General features: G+C 35.9%; 1 protein-coding gene across 1 annotated transcript in view; it reads left to right on the plus strand.

Annotated features, from left to right (window-relative positions):
• The window catches only part of LOC127934007 (ephrin type-A receptor 3-like), a 108644-nt gene that overhangs the window by 84163 nt on the left and 2888 nt on the right, over positions 1–21593 (plus strand). The window contains exons 9-16 of the mRNA XM_052531174.1: positions 414–481; positions 799–924; positions 1716–1901; positions 13804–13865; positions 16344–16553; positions 18206–18355; positions 19066–19259; positions 21283–21420. Of these exons, the coding sequence (XP_052387134.1) occupies positions 414–481; positions 799–924; positions 1716–1901; positions 13804–13865; positions 16344–16553; positions 18206–18355; positions 19066–19259; positions 21283–21420 (1134 nt within the window). The remainder of the gene's footprint in view (positions 1–413; positions 482–798; positions 925–1715; positions 1902–13803; positions 13866–16343; positions 16554–18205; positions 18356–19065; positions 19260–21282; positions 21421–21593) is intronic.

Below are 21593 nucleotides of genomic sequence, written 5' to 3' on the forward strand. Positions count from 1 at the left end.
AGGCAGACGGTTTCAGAATCGTACCCATGGAGACCCAGAGCACCAATGGGTATTTTATTTTTAGACATTCCAATGTGCCCTTGGAGACTAGCAGATGTGCTAGTGTGCTCAACTCACACACATACACATGCAAAGACAAACTTTTATCAGGGCATACACTTACTCAAACTCTCATTTGAACACTTTTTTAGATGGCATACTCATTCAGACGTGTTCAGACTCAATTAAGGCTTTATATATGGACTGAAAAACAGTGATTGAGTCTAAAATGTGAAGGAAATTTAATCTCTTCAGCAGCATTGAGATGATCTTTTGCTTACTCTCATACAGACCCGAATGGCAATTTTATGAATGGTTTATAAAAATCTAAATTTTTATAGGTGATGTTTTTATTTTTGTTTTATGTGTTGCAGACATTGTGGATACATTAAAGCGAAGCAAGAACCAGATGAAGAAAAAATGCAGTTTCAGAACGGGAGAGGTACAGTGGCCAAAATAGCACACACAAACACATTAAACCCTTATACATAATGGATTGTCAAAACAAACAGTTTTTTTTAGAGGTAACATAAATGTAAAAGGTCTCTCTTCCAGTCTCAGCTGTGAGAATGTAATATAAATCAAAAACCCTCTTACTCAACCTCACCATAGAGTTGATCTTTTTCAACTATTTTAGGAGGTTGTTTGGTTTTATGATGCAGTCGTGTCTTGGCAATTCATTTGGACTCAAAATCCCAGTGTGAAAATCCTATGTGGTCTTTTTTATTTATTTGTTTATTTATTTATTTTTTACTGCAGTGAAATTGCCAGGAAGCAGAACATACATTCACCCCCACACCTACGAGGACCCAAATCAAGCCGTCCGAGAGTTTGCCAAGGAAATCGATGCCTCCACTATACATATAGAGAGAGTGATAGGTGCAGGTGAGAGACTTATTGTTCTATAGATCAAATTGTGGAAAGGAAATGATAATAAAACAGTATTGAATCACAAATATACATTATGCAATCATGTCTCCTTAAATATTGAGGTTTGTTCACTTCATGAAATGTTTATCAGTGTTTTCAGTGTGTAAGCGCAGTTGTGTGCCAATGTACATCAAAAAACAGTGGTTTTTATTTGAAAGAAAATCATAGAACGTCTGCCCATTGTAAGCCGCACACACAAAGCTATTGTTTGAAATACTGAGCTGTTAATATCGCATATCTCTGCATTGTCTTGTTTCACAGAAACAAATATATCTAAATATCTAAACATCTTAACTAAAATAAAGAAATATTCCATTATAATCTTTAATGTCTTAATATGTCTTGATAAGTTGTAATATCATATGCAGAAAAGATATCTAGTTTTATGGATGTTTATATATTTTCACTAGAAATCAAGACTGATTTGATTGTCTGATTGATTGATTTTATGCAATATAAGCTGGATAATGTATCTGGACATTATCGGAAAATTAACCCCTTTAGGGTGATAACACATTTACGGTTTCAACAAAAGAAAGTCAGCCCAGTATTTTATCCTTATACACCTCAATATCAGCAGTTTTTTACCTCAGAAGCCATTTTCCTAAAGAAATCTTAAACTTATACACTAAAATGAGTGCAGTCACAGTGCTGTCCTGTCAAGAGGATTTTGTTCATGCATATTTTCCTTCATAAATCTGCTCTGATGCCGGTGTGCTGATGATGGCTGTGTGTCGCTTTGCCAGGGGAGTTTGGTGAGGTATGCAGTGGCCGTCTGAAGCTTCCCAGCAAGAGAGAAATCTACGTGGCCATCAAAAGTCTAAAGGCAGGATACTCAGAGAAGCAGAGGCGGGACTTCCTGAGCGAGGCCAGCATCATGGGCCAATTCGACCACCCCAACATCATCAGACTGGAGGGAGTCGTTACCAGATGTAAGTGACTAACATGTACTCTTGTCTTAACCTAATGGCTTTTAAATTACGGATTGAAATGTAAAAGTAAACATACACTGCATTGTAAGCACTGAAGGGAAAATAAGCTGTTCTCGAAAGTGCTTTCAGGAATCATTTTGCTGAGTTCTTGGCCCTGTACAATTTTTATACAGCATGGCTTAATAGCACAAGTGTAACAATGTATGATTATTGTGACTACACCAACAACCCTTTTCCGCCACAGCGGTTACAAAGTGTTTTTTATTGGCGTTGTGATTAAGAGCCATATGGAGGTGTGCTGTACTCGCTGACATGCTCAAATTTGGAGAGGACAGAAACAGAGCTCGACTGTTCCACCTGAATGGCTTTGTTGAGTTGGATCCAACCACACAAGGGGATTGGAAGACAAAGACTAGCTATAGCAGATGTATTAAAGAGCAACCCGCTTTAAACATGACTAAACAAATTATTGAATTAACTTTTAATTTGGAACTGTTTGGCTACTTGGGAACTTTTCATTAGGGAATGTTATGCAAAAGTAGGGTGAAGTACAGACTAATAAAACTGTACTTAACTTGTTCCCCACTGTTTGTGCTACAGAAAGTTAAAATGACTAGTTGGAGAGAGGTCTTCTATTGCTTTTCTAAACTGGAATTATGATTTTCACCTGGTAGATGAGTATTATGTAATTTTTAAAATCAATGTAACGCCTAAAAACCAACCAAAAACTCTAGCAAACATACAAACTTGCTAGAGATTACATTGAACACCCACAGATTTTACGCAGCACGTTAACGCCGATAACGGCCCACCACTATTTTTTTATAAATTCAGCAATATGAAGAACATTACAGGTCAGTTTCTTAGAAAAGTGCAAATGTTATGCTAACCTTTAAATAATGTTCTGTCCAGATTAAAGGGGGGGTGAAATGCTCATTTTCACTCAATATCCTGTTAATCTTGAGTACCTATAGAGTAGTACTGCATCCTTCATAACTCCAAAAAGTCTTTAGTTTCATTATATTCATAAGAGAAAGATAGTCTGTACCGATTTTTCCCGGAAAAACAAGACTGGCTGGAGGCGTGACGTGTGGGCGGAGCTAAAGAATCACGAATGCGAGTAAGCTTTTGCGTTGAGAGCGTTTGGAAGCTGTGACATAACCGTGAGGAAAAAAACATCCAAAACAAACCATGGCTAACAGTCAGCAGCATCAGCAACGACATCTCTATGTGGTATGTACTGAAACTGTATATATTTGCTTAGCGGGTTTGGAAAATGACTAAGTTCCACTTTATGTCGTCTTTTTTTTTTTTTTTTTTTAAGCTGTAACGTATCATGTGGAAAGTGCAGTTTGATGACAACATCGCATGTTGTTTACTTGATGTGCTTACGCGCCGATAGTTAAGTTAACAACACAGAGATATTTGAAGCAGTTTTACTCACCGCATGCGGTTCCAACACACGATTGTGACACTTTTTCATTGGGACTGCATTATCCTTAAGAAATAAACGATGTGCAAATCCAGCGTCAAACTGGGCCTTGTTTGTAAAACAAGCATCTTCGAAATGCAGGGAACAAACAAAAACACTTGCACAACTCCGTTGATGCTCTGTAAAAATAAACTCCATCCACTGGTCCCTTAATGCTGTTTTTTTTTTAAACACACTTTTTTTGTGACATTTCGGGACGCTCTCGCTCTGATCAGTGAATGTCTGTTGTGCTCTCAGTGCTCTGCTATACGGGAGCGTGCGCTCTTCCGGCAGAAGTGCCCTTAGAACCCATATAAGGAAATTCCGCTCCATCTAACGTCACACAGAGCCATACTCGAAAAAAACTTTCCGAAACTTGTTTTGAAACTTTGTCCATGTTTAGCATGGGAATCCAACTCTTTAACAGTGTAAAAAACTCTGTTTGCATGAAATAGCATTTCACCCCCCCCCCCCCCCCCCTTTAAGTAAACTAGACCATTTTAGCATTCTTACAAGCAAAATAAATTTGTAAAAACTTGAAGGACATATATTTGTTTGTGTAGGTTTTCCTGCTGTTTTCCACTAATATGTGGGTGGGCTTGATGGCGTTGTCTAAATTGGATCTTAATCGCATACACAGAAAGACTTAAACTGTGTTATGTGTGTAAAAAATCTTTCAGATTCTCATTATCTCATCGGTAATGGGGAGAGCTTATTGGAGAACTTTAGCTTCACCAGATGCCAAACAATAACCCTTTCTTTTGAGCGTCATTATGACTGAACAAACGTCTGCGGCTTCGCACTACCTATAGAGCACAACAATATAAGTATGCATATTTATGACTGCATGAATATTAATAATTTAAATAGTTAATTGGATGTGTTTTAAGTGTCATAAATATTCAGCAGCGCACATATGAACAGCGACGTCTCGACATTTCTCGCTCTGTTCTCTCTAATGTGGAATGCTAATTTTGACCTTTTGTTCGCATTGGTTTGTGTAGTTTACAGAACTATTTTCTCCGTAAATCAGGTTTGCTTTTCATTTTGAAAAGGCAAACACTGCCTAATTGCCTGTCCTTCAGTTATAAGCGGTGTATTTATGTTCTGAGCAAATATCAGGGGCTCAGGGTTAAAGCTCAGTACAGTATCTCTTAAAGAATGCAAATTCTTTGGAAGAACACAGTAGCAGTTTAAGTGAGAGTGATACATTCAACATTGGGCTGCACTCTGACCAGACCAGTCCTCTGTTGCAATCTAAAATAAGCCCACTTTTGACGTGGTGAAAGAGAGTTTAGGGGAAGAGAGGACATATCTGACATTGGTCGAAAAAATAAAATAAAAACATGAGGGGTTATAAATGTACAATTTTGCTCCAGTGTAATTATAGTTACTAAAATTAAAACTAAAACCATTTGTTTAATGACAATCATCTTGCAGATTCTAAAATTAGTAAACATCTGAGCAGAATAGTGTTATTTTAACTTTGAAAAACATTGAGATTATTAATATTTTTTTACCTATTTTTTTTCATTCTCTTTTTAATGTAAATTAATTTTTGTCATTTTTAGCAGTTTAGTATATATATATATTAGATTTCATTTCTCTCATGCACTAAGCACCTTACAGATTCTGAAAGGGTAAAGTGATAGTCATGTCACTATCCATATGGTTGCATGTATTCTAGCCTTGGGGGTTGTGAATAGTCACACGTAGGACAGCAGAGAGGCAATTTCACAGATCACTGCTCAGCAGGTCAGTGGCTGAGGAGAGGGCAAGGTAACATCAGGGACAGCTCTCTAACCTTTCACTCCAAACTGTTATTCAGAACATCCATTTCTAACAGCTCCCAGCATTAAAATTTAGACCTTTGTGATTGAAAAAAAAACATCCTTTGGGATACTTAAAATCCTAAATATGACGGGTGGTGTGTCGCTGTCTATTATTGTACGTTTGATAAGCTGTATAATTCATAAACGGTCATTCTTTTGAACAGATTCTTTTATATTTTTTAGACAAACTGATTTGCAAAGTGCTGGTAATCTAGTCTGTATTTAACACAGCTGCATTCCAAAAGTTATGAAAAATGTGCAAATATCAGTGAATGTTAAAAACTGGTAATATCAGTGAATTTGCAGGGATGAATGGACTTATATATTTTATTGGTGTTCATTGCTTTTTGTGTTTGCAGTCTTTATAAACTCATTTTTATTAAAATATCCAGTAATCCTGAACAACTGCAAAATTAATGGAATAAGTCATAGAAATCCATTTGTAAACACTGGCACAGTTCTTAGTGATGAACACCAAGTGGTTAACTGGTTCTTTGAATAAATCGAATTCCCAATGCTATCCTTCAGGGCGTTTTTAAAATAATGTACACTTTTCAAAATGTTGTTTTTATAGTATTTTTGCTTGTGGTCTCAGTGATCAACAAATCCAGAACAGAGCTCCAATCAACAGTGCTTTATCAGAATAATGTTCCAAACTCTCCCTCTCACTTTGATTGCTTCCATTGTTATGTAGATAGTAGGTCTGGTGTGACAAAAAAAATGCTTTGGAAATAGCCCTTTTAATTGCTATCTCTTCATTTGTGAGAAAAGTTCACATCTCTCCATATCTCTCGTTTCCTCCTTTATGTGCCAACAATCGCCTAATCTGGAAGCATTCAATTTGGAGGAGGCTATCATCTCCTCTCATCGCGCCCTTACCACCGCAAAGGTTTTTCCTCTTTAACGAAGTGGTTGCTATTTCGAGAAAGCATTCATTAAAACCAACGCTCCTTTGTTAAGGGAACAATGAAAGTTTAAAGTATTACGGAAACTCTTGTGGGTAGATTAAGGGTTGCGACACTGGGTCTCTGTGTGATTCTTGCCAAAAGCGATGACTTGGAAATCAACTCATGTTTCATTTAGTTAAAACACCATTTGGAAAATCAATAAGACTGTAAAGTTGAAGTACAGCTCCTTTTGTTCATAATCGTAGCAAAGTGGACCATCAGGTCATCAACCTGACCAATATCTATTTAATGCTATTAGTTAGTTTATTGGATATCAAAGCTGAATATATGGACATATGAGTTCTGCTTTTACCGTGATAACTGCTGCTGAAATAAACTGCTTTAATGTGGGGGGTAAAATCAATACTCTATTTGCAATAGGGGTTCTCACTCTATGGATGAGCCAGAATTGAGAATGGGCCAATCTGCTTGCCTGATTTGAGCTTGTTAAGGGCAGTCACGTCCAGGGTCCTGATAGGACGAATACAGGCCAAATGTACAGGCTCTGGTGATGTCACAAAGCATTTTTATAATGTAAATGCACTCTAAATGTCAAATTGCCTGTATCAAAGCTCTGTTTCCTTTAATGATTACTCTACAATACCAGTTAGAACTAAATTGCATGGGTGTTGCTTTACACAGATGAGGTGTTATGTGATATTGATTACTTGAGTTTGTTTCAGGTATTCCTTTTTTCGAACGTGCTATACAAACATGTAGGTCAGAGGGACTCCTCTGGGGAATAGATTTATCCAGCGATTTTCCACGGAAAGTGCGTATAGGGTTCAAGAGATTCTGTGCAAAATGCCTTTGACAGCAGCATGCTGTGACAGCTTTATTTAAGTGGATATGGTTTTTAAGTCTCTGTCCTAGATATTATAACACAAGCAGACCTGGATCCATGCTGTTATTTTCACCAGAGACAATGACAGCTTAATCTTTATTTCTGTACTTTTATAGTCGCGGTTGCATTACATTACATGTATGCATTTATCAGACACTTTCATCCAAAGCAAACACAATACAACATCATAAATGATTCATAATTTTTGGCAACAAAGGCAGCAAAGGATCAGAGTTGGCAAAATAATTCTGCCAATGTATGGATAAATAATTGGGCAAGATTTTTTAGTGTTTCGAATAAAGTCTCTCATGCTTACCAAGGCTGCATTTATTTGATAAAAATAGATTAAAAACAATAAAATTATAAGAAATTGTTACAATTTTAAATAATCTTTTTTTTCTAAAAATGTCATTTATTATTTTTTTTTGGGGTCACATTCTTCAAAAATCATCCTAATATGTTGATTTGGTGCTCAAGAAACATTTCTTATTATTATTAGGGCCGGGACTCGATAAAAAAAATTAATCTAATTAATCAAAGGCTTTGTAATTAATTAATCGAAATTAATCGCATTTTAATCGCATATAAATATTTGACCTGAGAACAGTGAGAAGTAATTTTTTTTCACATGGATTTATAGTATACAATTGAATAATGACTGAATACATAAGCTTAAGTAACAAAATATTGTTTGTTTTTGTTCAACCAAGTCTAGCAGACCAGTGCAATTTTTGCCATTAACTGTAGCAATAGCATATTTAGAAACAATTTAGAAATAGTATATTTCAGAAATTCAGGTAGCTTATAGGTGCTGGAACCTTCTGTAAACTGTTTTTTTTTAAGAAAAACACAATACTGTCAAGTACATTCAGAACATTGAAAACCTCTCTCTGTTGCTTCAGAGGTCCAACACTTTTTGACCTTGGCCAAAACAATAAAGAGTTCAATATCAAGTGCCAGTTGCACCAACAAAATAATACATAGTTCAACATAAAGTGTAAAGTCCACGCTAGCTGCTAGCTGTTTTGCGTTGAGGTGATACTTGAGGCTCGATGTGCTGCCGAAACTCATCCAGTGAGAAACGTTCCGCGGTGCAAAAATAAGTTATTAAAGATGCGGGAAATTTTTTTTCTGTAATTAATTAATCATAATTAACGCGTTAAAGTCCCGGCCCTAATTATTATCAATGTTGAAATATTATCATTTTTATAGTTTTAAAGTATGTAATAATAATAATAATAATAATAATAAAAACATTTTATAAGTTCTGTTATTTCTCACTGTTATTTCTCAGAGTTTCTTTTTAACGCATAACAGCATCATATATCTGATCTCATTTTTTCTTATCACTGTAAGAAAAAAATCTGTAATGTTTATGGACATTTCTTTTAATGCATAATTCAAAATAAAAGGAAAACACTTGTAAAATATCAATAAGGACAGTTCCTTCATATTGTGCCAGAGAATTGCATTGTCTTCTGAAGAATGATTTGTAAACCTGCCTGTCTGAACCATATTTAGTGTTACCCTTATGTTTTTTTATTTTCTTTTTATCTTTTCAGTATGTAAATCTACAGCATAACCTATCCCTCTGTTGAAGCTCTGTACCTGAGGCCACACTTAGTAAGCCACCAGTGACATTAACTGTTAATTTACTCCCACATGCAGAGCTCATAGTAGACCACTGTTACTCCAGCCACGCAGAGTTCACGAAGGGTTAAGCATATTTGTCTCCTTGTAAAAACAAAGCAAAAAGTGGTACCAGGTTTTGAGGGTGAAATCACAGAGATATGCCTACCCTCTGTTCACAAGACACACGATGCTAATGCAGGAAGCCCTCAATGAGCTTCATTGTGTGCTTTTGATATAGGGAACACACAGTCTGCACCGGATGGAGCTGCTTGTGTGGGCTGTAACTTCTTTGGTATATCAGCAGGAAAAATTGCTACAGCAGATGTCCAGATGATCACTTTATAATTCTTGAATTAGACTGGATATTTAAAAAAAAAACATTTTGAAGTTGCCAGCAGTGTTAATTTTGACACGAAATTTTAATTTAGTTTTAGTCTTAGTCTTTTGACTATAATTCTTTTTAGTTTTAGTCAAGTTTTAGTCATCTGATTTGTTTTAATTTTAGTCTTATTTTAGTCGACTAAAATTGCTTGGTATTTTAGTCAACTAAAATAAGACTAAAATCAATAACAGATTTACTAGACAATTTTTACAGCTTGTAGAGGAAACAAACTTAACTAAAATATATAAAACACAAATTCAACTTTATTTCAACACAACTGTGTCTTTATTTCGATTAAAAAGCTTTTATGCAGCAACAAACACTTTCATGATAATGTAAACAATAACTAGCTGCCAATTGACCATCAATAAAAGAAAAATAAAGTTAGGTCCAGGACCTTAAAGCTTACAGCTGAGCTGAACAATAAGTGCATACATTTAAAGTAAATATTTAATAAGTTGGATGGATAAAAAAAGTAACAAGATTTTATAAGGTATTCATTTGTCTAGCAATATTGTATGTTTTAAATACTAAAATATTGCTAGATTAGTATGTATAATGATAGGATGTGAACATTCACGTTTCACATGACTAATATAGAAATATTTGTGATATTGTCAACAAGTGGAACATTATAAAATATACTAAACATTAGTATTAATCAAATGTATGTATCATAATATTACGTATTAGTATTGTGCGCTCATCTAACTTGAAGAAGGGGCTATTTTACAGTACTTTTCAGTTCGTAATATTTAATGCTACAACATCTACGCACTGCAGTCTTCCAATTTTGGTTAGCTCAATAAACAAAAGAACATCATTGTGAAATTACATTTGAGAAAATTTCCAGGTGGCTCGTCTGTAAATGTCTTTTCAAATTGGTTGTGTTCCCACGAATGAGCGCTCCGCGTGCTTTACACTTTGTTTTGTTTTGTTCGTCGTCAAACGTGAAGTGAGCTGTGGACATTTTGTCGCTCTTTTAGACATCACCTCTTCGAATGCCGACTTCCCGGGAGCTCATTTAAAAACTGAAAACCTTTGCTTCACGTCTCAATAAGTCAGGCTCGGATTGGTTCTCTTCTCTCATGCAGTCTCGCCTGTTCCGTTTTGCCGGTTCTTTTGTTCATTCCTCGCATCTCTCCCGTCTGCTGATTTGATTTTCGTCACAGTCTATTTTCGTCTCGTCCTTTATTCGTTGACGATAATGTCAATCAATTTAGTCATAGTTTTAGTCTCCATCAGTGCCTTCTTTTTTAGTGTTCGTTTCGTTTTCGTCCACGAAAATATATTCGTGACGAAAATAATGCCGAAAATATTTAGTCAACGAAATTAACACTGGTTGCCAGAGTATAATAATAGCTCATGATAAGGAGTGTTTTATTACTTAAACGTAATCCTGCTGTAATCATGGCTGACGTTTTTTTAACACTTGAACCCACATATAAAATCAACACTAGATGACCTTTCAAAAATGTTTACCAGATCTGTTTTGTTATGAGTTTGAAGACAACATTCAGTCAAGTGTTCAGCATGAAATTATTTTCCTTTGTCAATTCCAGCTTTTGAAACCAATTCCGTTCTGGAGGACACCCACATGAGAGTTGATTTGATATAGGCATGTACGTGATCCTGTTTAATCCTCACGTCTGCCCTCACAGTGTTTTCAGCTCATGTTTTCTCTCACTGGGCTTAGCCATAGGGTGTTTCTCTTAGGTCAGGGCCCCGGGAGGCTGCCGTAAGCTTCGCTGATCGGCTCCACTGCCTTGACCACCCGCTCTTTCAGGATCAATGCCAGTCGCCGTTTCAACTCACTTTCTGATAAAGCAGTCACACAAACACACACACACATAGTGACATCAGATAGCCATCCATAGCTGTTTCATTCCCAGATCACAGTGCACCGCTGTACATTCCCCCTCTTTCTCTTTCAGTATCTGACAGCTACATTAGTCTGCCTCCAAAAAAATAAAAGGAATTGCATTTTTTTCCTCTCTTTTTTTCAGATTAGACATTGGGATTGGGTTTGGGGGTGTCATGGAAGGCCTTTGACTTGGTGAGATAGTGATTTAATTTTAGGTGATGTATAACCAGACTATTGCCGTGGTGATGCTCCAAGGGGGGTGGTCAAACCTGGTTTTCACAAACTCATAGATACATATATACATTTATATACACACATTGACCTCACGTCCCATAACTCGAGCACATATCTCTGTATTCCAGAGTGGAAATGTCCGGAATGCAAGTCATTTATCATCACTGACATGGCTGGTGTTTACATGTCCCTGAGAGAAAGAGCCCACAACTGAGCATTAATAAACACTGATACACTGACACACATTATGAGTGCTCATATTTTTGGGAGAAGGAACCAATGCCTTTTTTTTTTTAGTTATTTAAATATTTATTTAAAATAAAAATGAAAATCTAAAAAAGTAATTATGAATAATTAATATGTGTACTGTATAAATAGCACAAAATAAAAATGTTTTGCATGTCATAAAATAGCTGAGTTTATTGCCCTTTGCTAAGCTCCACCTCCTTTGGTTACTGTTGCTATAAAAGAAACCGGAAATGTACTGATTATTTATTTATTTATTGGAACATAATTTCTAAAAATACAATTTGTATTGCTTCTTTGAACATTGTTATGCATTTCAACATGCACACATATATGTATATGAAATCTTAAAATTGTGTGCAGAACCAGAAAAAAATATAGGTCCTTCATATACTTACATTTGAATGAGATTTTGAAAATTGCAGACAGCATAAATGATGTTGTGCAATTCTAACATTTGTTTTGCAGGTGTACAATTATCAAGAAAGAAGATCATTTAGACCCTTTTATGAAATTGACTATTTTCAATAGTGTTTATTTGCATTTAATTTGCTTAAAGGTGAATGTTTATCATGAACACTACATCTCTCTGGTTGTTAACATGATGGGCTGTTTCCTGTTATCTGAGGCACTGGAAGCCCGCTTAGCATTCAATGTCTGTACATGAACCTATAAGCCTCCGCTCTGGAGACCTACTTATGTTTGGCGTAGGATCATACACACACTGATATGCCCCTTTAACAAGGGCAAACATGGTGTACACCACCAGAATCATATGCTCCGACTAATCAACTGGCACATTTGACATGGAAATCTTACCCCAGTGGTCACATTTGGATTTGTTCCGTCAAATCAATCTGTCAAATGAAGCAAGGGTTGCTAAATTGTTAAACTCTCGGTGACCTGCGAGTGATGTATTTAGGTCAGAGGATTGAGCGGGATATGACAGAGCTTGTCAACCGAGACTCAACAAAGCACTGGAACATTTTTCTGTTTATTTCACTCCGTCACTATATTTCAGATATCGGTTTGCATATGATGTCCTGCGGTAGATTGGTGGCAGCAGTAGTAAAGTATAACATATGGCTATAGTGTGTTTGTAAGACTAAAATTATCTTTCAAAACCCAGTTTCTGCATTGTTGCCAATTATCTACATTAGGAGCAAAGGTACGGTGTAGGAAAAGATCTACAATCACTTAAAAAAGTCTTATTCAAATGAAAAATTATACATAAATACAAAATTGTTGATTTAAAGATGTTAATTGCACATATAGAAACAAAAAATGTACATGTAGTTTGAAAGTGTGGGGGAATCATGCAGAATCATGGGTAATGTAGTTTTTCACCAGGAAATTTGTTTTTGAACACAGTTATTTAAAAAAAATAAAAAAAAAAAGAAAGAAAGAAAGTTGAAATAATGTGGACTAGAAGCTTCATCAAAAGCAATCAATTAATAACCTTGTTGCTCAGTTTCATGGGATATTGCTAAAAATCTATTCGCCAATTGAGAAAATGAATGAGATTTTTACTTCCAGAACCCGCCTGTTGTGCTCTATACAGTTTGGCATTAGCAAACTGCTAAGCTAGCATGATTATCTAACCAAAATACAAATCACCAACAACAAATATTGAGTGCAAAAAAAACAAAAAAACAAAAAAACTAATGAAATGTATGTCAACTTTTTTTGCAAAGGATATGGACTATGCTATATTAGCATTTGGCTAAAATGAGACTGCTAAGTTTTTGGCCCTTCTGTCAGAAATGTACTTCTAATGCTTTAAGTTTTGTAATTGTTGAAAGATAATGACCTTACATGTGAAGAAAACTAATGTTTACATGTGTGAGTTTCTTAGATTAATCAGTAGATTAATACTTATCTGACTTGATCATGGTTGTAGTGAGAGGGCAGATGTGGTGTGCTCAAGCGACTAATACTTTGTTTTCTCAGTTTGGGTTCTAGAGTCATTTGTAAGGCAAACTAAGTGCACTTTTAGACATTACATTTTAAATCTTCCTCTCGCTACCTGCCACCCATCACATCGGGTGCTGTGCCCTCCCATTGGTTCCACAGACTGTCCTGCCCGCCCATCATGGCAACAAAGCTCTCTAATTGGTTCTCAGTGGATTGGCCAGGGTTAATTAACTGCTGTCTTTGATGGTGGAAGGATCTGATGAAGGTCTGTCATGTTGAATAATGGGGCTGCCCGGGATAGTGGCTGGGAGTGTGGCCGGGGTTTAGCCTCTTCTTTTTGTTCCTCCATTCCTGTGTTTCAGCATCTTAGCTATAAAGGATTAATGACACCATTACCATGATTTATCTCTTTGTGGATTTGTGTAGAATCATCAATCTGTTAGGACATTTTTATGTTTTTTTTTTTTTCCCCTTCCATCTAGGCTGATGGTAAATCTTGTGTTTTTGTCTCCTTTTTTTTTTCTTTATATCTACAGGCAAGCCCGTGATGATTATAACAGAGTACATGGAGAATGGATCGTTGGATACTTTCCTGAAGGTGAGGAAGGCAAAACGCCTGTGGCACAAGTCCACACTGATGTTCGCATGCCATTTAAGATGCTGCCTTACATTTAATTACCTACAGCCAATAAACGAGCATCGCTCAAGGGTATAAGCCACGGATACCTCCCTGAAAGTCTATTACTGCAGGGAAATTAAGCATGGAATGGATGCCTGGTGCAGAAAGTGCGATTCAGCTGCTCACTGTCCTCACATCCTGTCTGTTGTACAGCAACCGTGCCAAGGTTATAATTTACAACTGTCCTTTGCGAATTTGCAATACTTTCCTGAAAATTCTGTATTTTTTAGTTGGTTTCAAAACAGTTTTTTTATATACTTATTTTTAGTTAAATATTTTCTCTAGGTCAACAGAATATTTCCAAAAATATGTTTGTGGTGTTATGTTTGTTTTAGCATTGAATAATTTAACTGGAGAGTGTGTTCAAGGGAACGTGTTGCAAATGTGTCTTGTATAGAGACAAGAAGGGAATAAATGAACTTGATTTATTAGATTTAGAAGATTTATAATAAAGTTGCTCTCTCTCCGCCAAGCTGCTATAATGTCGCAATCCTCACTAATTTATTGTCGCCTTTGTCGCCCAGCGGATCAGGCCACAAAGTTTTATTACACGCAGCACAGATACATTTTCCTTTAAGTCGGGACTCTTTTTAATTGCCTACACTTTAAGAAAATGTAAATTAAATCTAACACCCCCACCCCTAAAAAAGGGCCTGTCTGAGACGTTCGATCATTCTGCAGGGTACATAATGAATCCAATAAATACCCCCTTAGCCCACATAAAAAACTAATATAATTATGGGGTCAGTTTTATGGCTAATAGCTCATAGGTCGGCCACCCAGCTACATGTTTTTAATTAAAGGACAGATCAGTTAAGCGTCACTTACTAGTACAAAAACAAATGATTTTTCTCTGTCTCTATTTCTGTCTCGCTCTGCTCTTCCTGTAAGTAGTGTGGCTTCTGATACTTGATTGATAACAACCAGTTAATCCAGCCAGACGATAAATCAGCAGCCACATTTCACAAAACACAACATAATTAACTTACCCACATTATGATGCATGAAATACTACACGAGCACATGTTTCAGATTGATATTGCTCAGAGGGGCAAAAGTGGGGGTTTTAACAAGATTAGTGTACTGCCCAGATATGGAGATTAAGACACTGGGCTAATTGCTCATTGCAAATGGATGTCCGGGCTCTTTTGTTTATCTAACAGAAGTACCAAATACAGACGATTTTACATTAAATCATAAGGCCTGTAAACATTTGAGCAAACATGGAGAGAGCTGTAAAACCAGAGATCAGAGTCTTTTACATAATGAATCAGAACTCAGGGCAGAACCATTGAAACTGTGAAAATGGAGTGTTTGAAAAATGCATGAATGCTGAATAATGTATTATAAAAATCTGAACACAAAAAAAATCTTAAAATATTACATAGCAAATTTACATACCAACTACAATATATATATAATACTAAAGATATATACATATAATAATTTAATTTGAACTATTTTCTAATTAATGTAAATTTTTAACAGAAAATATTCAGATTTAGCTAATGTAATTTATTAAAACATAATTGAAACGCAGCCAAAATAAAATTTGTGGGTGAAATAACCTTTTAATATCAGATATTATGAACTAAAAATATAGAACATTTTTGTATATATATATATATATATATATATATATATATATATATATATATATATATATATATATATATATATATATATAATAGTGCTGTAAAAAAATATTAATTGCATTCAAAATAAAAGTTTTTGTTTACAGAACATACTGTGTGCATACTGTGTATATTTATTATGTATAAATACATATGCAAGTATATATTTAGGAAAAATATGTTATGTTTATATATTAAATATATTTATGAATAATAGGAATTATATGAATATACATATATGCATGTAAATACATGTAAATATTTTTTTTAATATATTCATGCATGTGTGTGTATTTATATATACATAGTTAAGTACGCACAAATATATTATGCAAACAAAAAACTTTTATTTTGGATATGATTAATAATTTTTTAATGAAACTGCTTCAGTTTTACAACAGTGAGCACAAGCTAGATTAAAGTGATTATTACATTTAAGGAATGCAATACCCATTGAGTGCCATGAAACTGCTTGAAAGATCAAAGACAATTTTTAAAATAACTCTTGACTGAGATTGTCTGAAAGAAGATAGTCTAGGATGCCTCGGGGGTGAGAAAAACACAGCCTAATTTTCATTTTTGGGTGAACTTACCCTTTAACAAATTGAACCTTTTTGTAAATTGTTATCAGCCTACATAAGTTTGCCTCTGTACTGTATATCAAACTGGCAGAAAAAAAAAGTTTTTTCATCTTTTATTTTTTAGTTGAACACCACCTGTGCAATCTATTGAAAATAACAGATGCCTTTTCTTTCTCTTACAGAAACATGATGGGCAGTTCACGGTCATTCAGCTGGTGGGGATGATGCGTGGAATCGCTTCAGGAATGAAGTATCTGTCTGACATGAGCTACGTCCACCGTGACCTGGCGGCACGCAACATCCTGGTGAACAGCAACCTGGTGTGCAAAGTGTCTGATTTCGGCCTTTCCAGAGTGCTAGAGGATGACCCTGAAGCTGCGTACACCACACGGGTAAAGAACCTTTCCCCCATCAAGGTTTTAAGCAATCCTAGAGTGAGTCGTCATCAATTTGACAGAAACAGGGAATGAAGGAAGCTAATACTTTTGCTAATACAGTAAATCTGACTCATTCCATATGAACTCAGATTGAAATGTCTCTGATCTCCTCGAAAATGTCTCTCATGTCTTTTAAAGTGTTTGACTGTGGGAAGAGGCACAGAGAGAAAGAGACATGAGGGATGTTTGAGAAGCGAGTTGGCTTTCTCAGGGGTCAGTTTCTCTGTGAAGCCAGCATGTATTAATTACATCCGTTTCTGACAGGACAGCCGCCTCCAAACCCCCTACACTCGTTCCTCTCTCTCCTTCTCAGCTCAGTAATTGGTGAGCACCCTGTGGATGCGTATGAAGGCCAAGGGCAAGAAAGGGGCATATGTGTGTGTGTAGCTGTCGGTGTCCACTCGGGTGGACAAAGCATGGACTCAGCAGGCGAATCTGTTGTCACATGCAAACAGGGGAGAAAAGTACTAGTACAACCCTGAACAGACCCCTGCAGATTGCCTTTTGACGTCCGGGTGTGCATATCTAAGGCAAAATGTGTGTTTCTCACAGGGAGGAACTCTTAAAATATAAGTGGCTCTGACATTCAGTGCCCTTTGCCCCGTTGCTTTAAGTGCTGAAATCATGAAGAGACAGAAACCTCCCAGCCACGCGAAGCAGCCGTTTATGTGCCATGACTTTATATAATAAAAAAAAATAATTGTTAAGATCGCTTTTTGAAATTCTCTTTATATGATTTTACCCCATGGGCCCCGCTGCCGTTGTTTTGCATTCTCGTCACGTATGTCTATACAGAGTACAGCCAGTTTGTCTTCTGTTTGACTTTGACTGTAGAGATTAACTACAAACCACTGCAGCTATTTAAAAGACATTTAGGAAAATACAGACCCTGCCATAGTGCTGGAATAGGAAAAGACAAATATTGTCTCTATTCTTGCTGTTTGTTTATGGGTGTTTGTTTCACTTTGAGAAAATAAACTCTATTGAAACACACTTTCTCTAATTAATTCCATCAGTCTACTAACAATGTCCCACAGTGGAGAGGTTTTTTTTTTTTTTTTTTTTTTTTTTTCAACAAAGAACAAATATTGATCAATTAAATGTATCCTTGCTTAATAAAAATATAAATGTCTTCCAAAAGAAATTAATCTTACTGACCCCAAACTTTTAAACAATGTGTATGTGTATTTTCACACTTAGTTACAGCTTAAATAGATATGATGCACAATAAAGATGTTTTCTGTGTTTTCTTTATATCATGTGTTTCAAATACACACATTTTTAATAACTTGTGAATGATAGCACAAACATGTGGGATGACTGTATTGTTTTAAAAGTATTGAAAATGCTAGATTTATTTATTTTTTCCACAAAATAAATATTAGAATAGTTTCACTCTTTGTTTAGATGATCATAGTTTTAACTGGTTATAATTCATAGATTGAAAATCTGGGTATGGGGTAGAACAATACAATCTACAAAGGGTTTTTAGCGACCTGCATATACTTTAACAAAAAGAAAAAGCAATTAAATCAGTTTAAAAATAAAATAAAAATCCATCGGACACAAAATTGCCTGGAGTAAAAAAAAATATTATTTTATTTTAGGGTGGAAAAATTCCCATTCGATGGACGGCCCCTGAGGCTATAGCGTACAGGAAGTTCACCTCAGCAAGTGACATTTGGAGTTACGGCATCGTGATGTGGGAGGTGATCTCATACGGAGAGCGGCCTTATTGGGAGATGTCTAATCAAGACGTAAGTGTCCTTGAGAAACTGGAAACACACGTGATCTCATGCGTATTGTTTAAATTGAAATCTGCTCCACTAATATCTAATATCTTCACTTATATAATTTCTGCTGAAATCTCCGGGGGGGAGAATCTCCGAGCAGTGTCCTTGCAAACTTTCAGAGAGTAACATCTTCCTGCTCTGTTGTCTCTATAGAAACAGTGCTTTTTAGGAGCCTCATAAACGAGAGCTGTCCAGCAGCTCCTGTCTTTAATACAAGCCAGTTAAACACACTTCATCCCTCGCTGCTGTATTATTCTAACGCTGTCTGACTTCTCCTTTATTACCATCAGAGGAAATGTCAAAGAAATCTTGAAGACCTTCAGGGCACCGCAGATAATGATTTAGATCTAGGCTCCCTCTACAACTAAGAAATGAATGTAAGAATGTTTCCTGTCTAAAAGGAAACAGCTCCTTTGATTTAAGAACAGGAAGTGGCAGAGAACATGAGCAATGAATTATAGTCATATAGGAGATGTTTCGAACCATTGAGTTATAGTCTGGTATATTCATGTAAAATGTATGTTACTTGTATGAATATACCATTAAAAGTACTATAATAACATACCAGGAGCTTGATATTAGACCATTAACATTGTGTTCAAGTGATAAAAAAGGGACTTTTTTTTTTACTTTGTACATTGTCCATTATTTTGATGCATGTGTATGTCTTGCAGGTGATTAAAGCTATAGATGAGGGTTACAGGCTGCCTGCTCCGATGGACTGTCCCGTAGTCCTCCACCAGCTGATGTTGGACTGCTGGGAGAAGAGCAGAAGCGAACGGCCCAAATTCGGCCAGATCGTCAACACCCTTGACAAACTGATCCGCAACCCCAACAGTCTGAAAGAGCTCGTCAACAGCTCAGTCTGGTGAGAACCTCATATGAACCCTCACTTCATTCAAATTCAGCTGATATCTGTGGATACATAAGCTTTCTACACTGTTTTTAACCCTGCATTAAGGCCAGGTTTAGGTAATGCTCACACTGCAATGAATAATGTGAAGTCCTGCTTTCCTGGACAAATATCTGAACATCCTTGATACGGGATAAATTAAAGAGAAGTTAATATATACTAGTATTCAAACGTTTGTGGTAAGCACAATTTTAATTTATTTATTTGAATAACTTTTTATTAAATAAATTACTTAAAACACTTCTGTTCAGCAAGGATGCATTAAATTTGACATTTGGAATGTTGCAAAAGATTTCTGTTTGAGACGAATTAGGTTCTTTTGAACTTTCTATTGTGGAAAAATAAGGTATTGTGTTTCAACAAAAAAATACTAAGCAGTACTTTTTTTTAACACTGAATTTCTTGAGCAGCAAATCAGCATATTAGAATGATTTCTGAAGGATCATGTGACTCTGAAAACTGGAGTAATGATGCTAGAAATTCAGCTTTGCCATCATAGGAATAAATAATATATTAAAATGGAAAAGTTATTTTTAATTGTGTTAATATTTCACAATATTACATTTGTTGCTGTATTTTTGAGCAAATAAACATAGCCTTGGTGAGCAAATTTTTTTTTTATAATAAAATAAAATCTGGTAGTGTATGTAAACATCCTTAAAACAAGATAAATTAAAGGCAAGTTAATTTAGGGAAGAAGACAATTACATGAAATATTAATGCTCATTTTCAGGGAATGTCTCAAATTATTTATTTTTCTTACCCCATTGGCAGTTTATTACTTAAAACCTACACTTAAACTATACGTTGTTAGATGTATTCAGAAAAGTACTAATGGGATAAAAACACATTATTATTTAAATTAATTTGAGTGTCTGAGAGAGGTTATGTTAAATAGTGATGGCAAACATGTTGAATTGTTGAAAAGACACTCAAACAGGTCACACGCTCTTTGCTAAATATGTAAAGCTGAAAACTACCCCAAGGGTTTCCTCATGTACAGTGTGTACAAATAGTATTATTAGTGTAAAACAAGAATCAAGATAACCTAAGATTGTTAATTTAGGATTAACAATTTCAAGTGTGAAATGCTAAATGATAAAGTGACAGAAACATAAAGGATAACACCACTTTAAACCAATTGTCTCTTTTAAAAAGATGGACAGAATTTAAAAGCCACAAAAACAAATCCCTAACAGCTCAAATCCAAGCTTTTCTTGTGTCTGCTCATGAACTCTAAAATCTTTATTTTTATATCAAACAACAAGCAGATGAACTCCATATTGTCTACTATAAGCAAAGATAGTGTCACCGATCCTTTTCTAGCAGACATCCATCTGGCAGCTTTGTAAAAAGACAGTTGTATACTGTAGATAGTCTGAACCTCCATTGTAAAACCTGACATGAGACGGGGCACAGACTGTCCCTCCACCTGCGGTTTATCAGGAGCGCTGGAGACGGAGAGGCAGAGTTCACATTACAGCTGTAAAGCCAGTGACTCAGAGCCCTTCATGAGATATCCACTTCCTCAAGCCCATCACAGTCTCTCTGATTACAGCCCAACCTGCCAGTCATTCATCCCTCTGTGTCCAAAGAGGACAGAAGAACGAGGGTGCTAAATACATCCCAGGTCTGAGATTGAATTGACCCCTGGTTTTCACTCAAACGCTGCTGTCACTCAGCAGTCTGAACCTAACCAGTCCGTGATGAAGAACAGAAAGGCATCACAATAGGTTTTAACCTCAACTGCAACTTTTTAACTTTTATCCTCTCCTCGTGAAATTGCTTAAGCTATCTGCTCTCAGAAGAAACTGCTATCATTAAACTTATCATAAATTGAGAAACAAGTGACAGTTTGATTAGATATTTATTAACTGTAGGCCCGAAGCCAAAGCCTTAACTCTAAAGGCAATTTATAATGCAAGACCAGGTTTCCACCTCTGTTCTCAATGTTTTAGCAATTAAATTTTCTTTCCAGGGAAGACCCCACGACCCCTGAGTTCAGTGTGAGTACGGTGGATGAATGGCTGGACGCCATCAATATGGGTCAGTATAAAGACAACTTCGCCAGCGTGGGCTACGTTTCTCTAGATTCCATACTGTACATCAGCTTGTGGTAAGTTTGTTTACCTATATAAATACAATTACTGTATACCACCCTAGTGTATGTGCAGTGTAATTTTATGCAAACACTGCACTCACATTTTGGCTAGTAGACTATTTAATCTATAACCAAAAATGAAAAAACGGAATCTAATATTAAATTATTTCCTGAACCTGTTTTTTTTT

This window comes from Carassius gibelio, chromosome A2, assembly GCF_023724105.1.
Source record: "Carassius gibelio isolate Cgi1373 ecotype wild population from Czech Republic chromosome A2, carGib1.2-hapl.c, whole genome shotgun sequence".
In the NCBI taxonomy this organism is placed as follows: Eukaryota; Metazoa; Chordata; class Actinopteri; order Cypriniformes; family Cyprinidae; genus Carassius; species Carassius gibelio.